Raw genomic sequence first — 6354 nt, forward strand, 5'->3', positions numbered from 1 at the left:
GCTCATTCCGCGGGATTTTAAAAGCCAGGCGCGCGCCGGGGCTCGGAGTCCGCGCGCTGCCTCACCTGTGCTCCCTGCTCGCCACCTTCGCCGCCGCCGCCGCCTGCACCATGCTCTCCGTCCGCCGCCCGCTCGCCCCGCTCGCCCCGCTCGCGGACCCGCAGCAGCTGAAGCTCTCGCCCCTGAAGGGGCTCAGCCTGGCGGACAAGGAGAACACGGTGAGCCGGACGCGAGGGCCGGGCCGGGTGGGGGCCGGGGGTCGGGGGGCCGGGGCTGCCCCTCACCGCGCGTCTCTCCGCAGCCCCCGAGCCTCAATGGCACTCGCGTGCTGGCCAGCAAGACCGCGCGGAGGATCTTCCAGGAGCCGGCGGAGCCGGTGAGCGGGGCCGGGGCCGGGGCCGGGGCGGGCGGGGGTCGGCGGTCGGCGGTGCCTGGGTGCGCGAGTGGGCGGTAGGCGGCGCCTTGGCTCTTGGCGCTAAGGCCGCCCACAATGCTTGTTCCCGCTCTTCCTTTCCCGCCTAAGTGAGCAACCGTCCTCGCTCCGGTTCCTGCGGGGCTCAGGGAGGGGACCTGTGGGGACCCCTGACCCCGACACAGCGAGCGAACCACATGAAGTTGCCGGGTTTGGACCGGCCCCGGGCGGGGAAGGTGGAAGGCCTAGGCGACGGGGTCCCACTTATGTGTTCATGTGGTTCGCCGCATCCTGGGCCATTCATCATCCTTCCCATCGCCCCCGACAGAAAACGCCGGTCCCCGCCCCGGGTGCGCAGGAGGAGCCGCTGCTGCGAGAAAACCCCCGCCGCTTCGTGGTCTTCCCCATCGAGTACCACGACATCTGGCAGATGTACAAGAAGGCCGAGGCCTCCTTTTGGACCGCCGAGGAGGTAATGGGGCCCAGAGCCCTGGGGCGCTTCGGGGAAAGCTTAGGCATCGCCCCCAGCTCTAGACAAAGACCCGCAGTGGCGGCGGCAGCCTGTGGGGGACGCACTTGGCTCTTCCCCTTGGGCAGTGACAGCGAACCTTCTGAGCTCGGCGTGTCAGCATTTTGAAAAACCTAACTTAACTCTGGTGCCGTGTCACATATAGAAATTTTTTGATATTTGCAACCATAGTAAAACAAAGACTTATATTTTTGATATTTATTTCATATGTTTAAATGCCATTTAACAAAGAAAAATCAACCAAAAAAATGAGTTCGCATGTCAGAGGCATAGGTTTGCCATCACTGCCCTTGGGGATGGCTGCCCAGGCGGGTCCATATTCTAAGTGGCAAGGGACCCCCACCCCAGGGGGGGTCTATGGCCCGATGGGGGCAGGAAGGTGGAGAATTGTTGGGGCGCAGGAGACCCTGCGTGTTGACCCCCTGTGACCTCCGGCGCCAGGTGGACCTCTCCAAGGACCTGCAGCACTGGGAAGCCCTGAAGTCGGACGAGAGGTACTTCATTTCGCACGTCCTGGCCTTCTTTGCGGCGAGCGATGGCATCGTCAATGAGAACCTGGTGAGTGGCCCGTCCCCCAAAGTCTGCTTGCACCCCCTCCGAGACGAGGGAGAATACATTCCCTGTCCCTCGTCTCCTAAGTGTCCCCATTCCGAATGGCTAGCTGTCTGTCAGCTAGGTTTACGCGGCGTCTCCTGACTCATCACACACTTTGCAGCCACTTCTGGTGGGAGAAGCTCAGACAATGTCAGGTCGTAACAGGTTCTCACCAGGTGTTTACGGACAAACAGGTGTCCTCTGTCTGCTGGCCAGACAGGTGACATGACATGCCCAGCTTTGTCACAGGACAACAAAGAACTACATAGAGCAGTGATGGCGAACCTTTTGAGCTCGGCGTGTCAGCATTTTGAAAAACCCTAACTTAACTCTGGTGCCATGTCACATGATCTTTGCAACCATAGGAAAACAAAGACATATTTTTGATATTTATTTTATGTATTTAAATGCCATTTAACAAAGCAAAATCAACCAAAAAAATGAGTTCGCGTGTCATAGGTTCGCCATCACTGACCTAGAGAAACAGACCTTAACATGGCACAGGAAAGGCAGCTGGTGCAGCCCCGTGTCCATTGTCCGAGTCCATGAGTCCATTGTCCGACCAAACTGGCCGGTAGTTCTTCACGCTGCATTTCCTGTGTCCGCCACTAGGTGGAGCGGTTTAGCCAAGAAGTTCAGATCACGGAGGCCCGCTGTTTCTACGGCTTCCAAATCGCCATGGAGAACATCCACTCGGAGATGTACAGCCTCCTCATTGACACCTACATCAAGGACCCCAAGGAAAGGTGAGCTTCCGGTGGCAGCCAGCATGGTGAGGGTTCACACGCCGTTTATGTCAAGTTCTGCATTCGTTCATGTGGGGGCAGAAAAATGACTCACCTGACTAAGTCACAGAGGTTCCTGGAGGGCGTCTGCTTGGAGGAGAAAGCCTGCATTCACTTGACTAGCCAATCACTTAAGAGCAAAGCTAGGAGGCTGCTCCATGTTTAGGGTGGGAGGATGCCATAGGCATCTAATCGAATGCTTTTAGGCTCCATGTGATGAAGTAAAACTTAAATCTTAACCTACAATGTGAGGCGGGGCAGGGTGGAGAGGGCGGGGGATACAGCGTAGAAAGCAGCTTGTCTTAAGAACGAGTAATCTGCCCCACTACCCGGTGTCGGACTGAAGCATCAAGGGTTTGATTCTGGCCAAGGGCACATACCTTGGTTTCGGGTTTGATCCCCTGGGGGGAGGCAGCCAATCAATTGTGTCTCTCACATCAGTGTGTCTCTCTGTCTCTCTGTCTCTCTCCCCCTCCCTGCCACTCTAAAAATCAATGGTTTAACAAGAGCTAGTAATCCTATATCATAAAAATGTAATATGCTAAGTGCCCAACCGACCTTTGATTGGCTGCTCAACCAGTCGCTATGACGTGCACTGACCACCAGGGGGCAGACACTCTGACTGGCAGATTAGGTTGCTGCTGGGGTCCAGCTGATGGGGACTGGGCCAGAGGGCCAGACACACCTGAGAGCCCTCCCCTGGTCCCTCCCCAGCCGGCCAGCCCCCATGGGGACTGAACACCCTAACTCCCATCCGCAGGGACACGTTCCAAGAAACTGGACAGTACTGAACCCTATATATACTATGTTTTTCCTCTATATTGCACGCCTATGATAAAATACAACCTATAAATTAGGCACAGGGAGAGAGTGACAACAGTAGCTAATAATGAGTAGAACTGTTGTAGTAACAATACGCTGTAATCAAAGTCCCGAGAATGTGGCCTCTGACGGCTAAGTGACCGATGGGCCTATGTGACTGATGGGCGGTGGGTGGTGTGTGCAGCCTGGACCCTGGGACAGGAGGGTTCACGTTCCAAGTAGGAACTGAGCCAGTAAATGCCCTTGGTCAATGGACTAAGAGTTTTAGTGTGAGTAGATCTTGGGGGTCCGTACAAAGAAATCAATACCTACATTTATATGAGGATAAACCAAGTCACATTAATATGGGATTTAGAAAGCAAGTGAAGGGAAAAGCCAGTCCGTAAAAACGTCCGTTTGAGCCCCAGTTTGGCCTCGGGTCCGGGTGCTCGGGCCTGGAAGCATGTGGCCAGGCCTCGGCTGGGACCGCTGACCTCTGTGTGCCTCCAGGGAGTTCCTGTTCAACGCCATCGAGACGATGCCTTGCGTCAAGAAGAAGGCAGACTGGGCCTTGCGCTGGATCGGGGACAAGGAGGCCACCTACGGTAAGGGGACCGCGGCCCTCGGCCCTCGCCTGCGGCCCTTCCTGCGAATGTGAACGCGCGCTCACGGGGAACGTTTGGTATTCACGCTCACATAGGAGAACGCGTGGTGGCGTTCGCCGCAGTGGAGGGAATCTTCTTCTCCGGCTCTTTCGCGTCGATCTTCTGGCTCAAGAAGCGAGGCCTGATGCCTGGCCTCACCTTCTCCAACGAACTTATTAGCAGAGATGAGGTGAGTCTAGTTCAGCCGTGGGCAAACTACGGCCCGTTTGAAATGAATAAAACTAAAAAAAAAAAAAGACCGTACCCTTTTATGTAATGATGTTTACTTTGAATTTATATTAGTTCACACAAACACTCCATCCATGCTTTTGTTCCGGCCCTCCGGTCCAGTTTAAGAACCCATTGTGGCCCTCGAGTCAAAAAGTTTGCCCAACCCTGGTCTAGTTCAAGCCACAGGCCAACCTGCACCCCAACACCAGCTCTCAGGCGTGTGCACCGAGGGGACCCAAGATACCGGGTTACCTCACAGCCACTGTCACGTGTGAAATTCAGCCACAGACATACCTGTCAGGATGAAACACGTTAACTAACACCCTGAAACCATTTACCTCGTGTTCTCAGTATGTCAGCACACTTACAGGCACTTCTCCATGGATGACGGGATTTCTAGAGGAATGTTGTATTTCCTGGTAGTCTCTCTGCTACTGTCATTCAGAGCTGGGGAGCATCTTGGTGGAACCAGAACCCATTCTGGCCCAGCGTGTCTCAGGGCCGGGATTAGCTGCAGGGGGGAGGGGAGGGGAGGTGCCAGCGGTTCTAGTTCAGGCCAGTCAGCACCTTGGGACTCGATGCACTGAGACGGGCGGAGGTGACTCACTTGAAATGGCATTGCGTGTCCTGCACATCAGATTGCAAATCTCCAAAGCAGCCTGGTCAGTTCTGCCTTTCCTGCTGGGAGTAGCCTCCACGTGAGCCAGGCGCTTGCGTGCGGGGGGATAGAAAGGGTGCTGAGCGGAAGTTCACATCACAGCCGAGGACCAGGGTCTACTGTGGGTGCCTGGGGGGCAGCACTGGGAGCCTTGGGTGGGGCTGGGCCTGTTTGGGGAGGCGGGTGGAGGGGGCAGCGGCCGTTGAACTCTTTCCTTTCAGCAGCTCAGTGCTTCGGGCGGCCGAGCAGGATGTGGAAGGAGCATGCGGAAGAGGCTAGCCGTTTGGGGTTGCATGTTAATGATGGACGTCTTCCGGTTCCATAGTGACCTCCGGCCTTTTCTCCTAGGGTTTGCACTGTGACTTCGCCTGCCTGATGTTCAAGCACCTGCTACACAAACCTGCAGAGCAGAGAGTGAAAGAGATCATCACCAATGCCGTTAGGATCGAGCAGGTGGGCGGCGTGCACAGGTGGGGGGGCGGCGGTGCAGGGTCCCTGCTGGCGCGAGGCGTCTCCGGGCCTCCGGCTGGTTCACTGAGCAGCTGTGCTCTGGCCCTAGGAGTTCCTCACCGAGGCCTTGCCCGTGAAGCTCATCGGGATGAACTGCACCCTGATGAAGCGCTACATTGAGTTCGTGGCCGACAGACTCCTGCTGGAGCTGGGTTTCAGCAAGGTAGAGTGTGTGTTTTTAAATATATATTTTTTATTGATTTCCGAGAGGGGGAGAGAGAAGCATCAATGATGAGAGAGAATCATTGGTTGGCTGCCTCCTGGGGATCGAGCCCGCAGCCTGGGCAGGTGCCTGACCGGGAATTGAACCCTGACCTCCTGGTTCCTGGTTCGACACTCAACCCCTGAGCCCCTCCCGCCGGGCGAGGGTGTGGTTGGGACCCCTGCTTCCTGTGCGCGCTCCGTGTTTACGTGCTGCTGGGCCCCTTGCAGGTTTTCCGAGTAGAAAACCCATTTGACTTCATGGAGAACATCTCACTGGAGGGGAAGACGAACTTCTTCGAGAAGCGGGTGGGCGAGTACCAGAGGATGGGCGTGATGTCGAGTCCGACGGAGAACTCTTTCACCCTGGACGCCGACTTCTGAACGAGCTGAAGGACCGCTCTCAGCTTGTCGATATGTATATATTTATTTTACCTTTTCAAAAAAATTAGTGCCTTTAGTTCTTATCAACTAGCTGAACATTAACATTCGTCAATGACATCTTTAAAACTAGCTACCCGGCATGAGCCGATGTGCTGACGGCCTCAGCTAGAGGGAGACTGTAGACAGCTCCGCGGAGCCTCTGAAAGCTCCTGTCCGTGTCTGACCAGCAGGCAGGCGTCCAGGACCTCTCAGTGGCTCCGAACAACATTCATTGTTTTCTTTAATGAACTGAGGTGCTTTTTCTTTTTCTTTTTCTTTTCTTTTTTTTTTTTTTTATATATTTTATTGATTTTTTTACAGAGAGGAAGGGAGAGAGATAGAGAGTTAGAAACTTCGATGAGAGAGAAACATCGATCAGCTGCCTCCTACTGGGGATGTGCCCACAACCTCGGTACATGCCCTTGACCGGAATCGAACCTGGGACCTTTCAGTCCACAGGCTGACGCTCTATCCACTGAGCCAAACCGGTTTCGGCTGCTTTTTCTTTTTTTAATCAACTTTTTTATCAGCTCTGTGGGGACATGGCAGTCTGGTCTGCAGGCTAA

General features: G+C 55.1%; 1 protein-coding gene across 1 annotated transcript; it reads left to right on the forward strand.

The window, feature by feature from the left end:
* The first annotated feature begins 82 nt into the window (after nucleotides 1–82).
* On the forward strand, nucleotides 83–6000 carry RRM2 (ribonucleotide reductase regulatory subunit M2). Its single transcript, XM_023743722.1, has 10 exons — nucleotides 83–218; nucleotides 302–376; nucleotides 741–884; nucleotides 1383–1499; nucleotides 2148–2281; nucleotides 3632–3726; nucleotides 3822–3955; nucleotides 5003–5107; nucleotides 5214–5327; nucleotides 5597–6000. The coding sequence occupies exons 1-10, from the start codon at nucleotides 111–113 to the stop codon at nucleotides 5747–5749; spliced, it is 1179 nt and encodes a 392-aa protein (XP_023599490.1). The 5' UTR covers nucleotides 83–110; the 3' UTR covers nucleotides 5750–6000.
* Nucleotides 6001–6354: the final 354 nt, after the last annotated feature.

This window comes from Myotis lucifugus, unplaced genomic scaffold (genome assembly GCF_000147115.1).
Source record: "Myotis lucifugus unplaced genomic scaffold, Myoluc2.0 scaffold_409, whole genome shotgun sequence".
Classification (NCBI taxonomy): Eukaryota; Metazoa; Chordata; class Mammalia; order Chiroptera; family Vespertilionidae; genus Myotis; species Myotis lucifugus.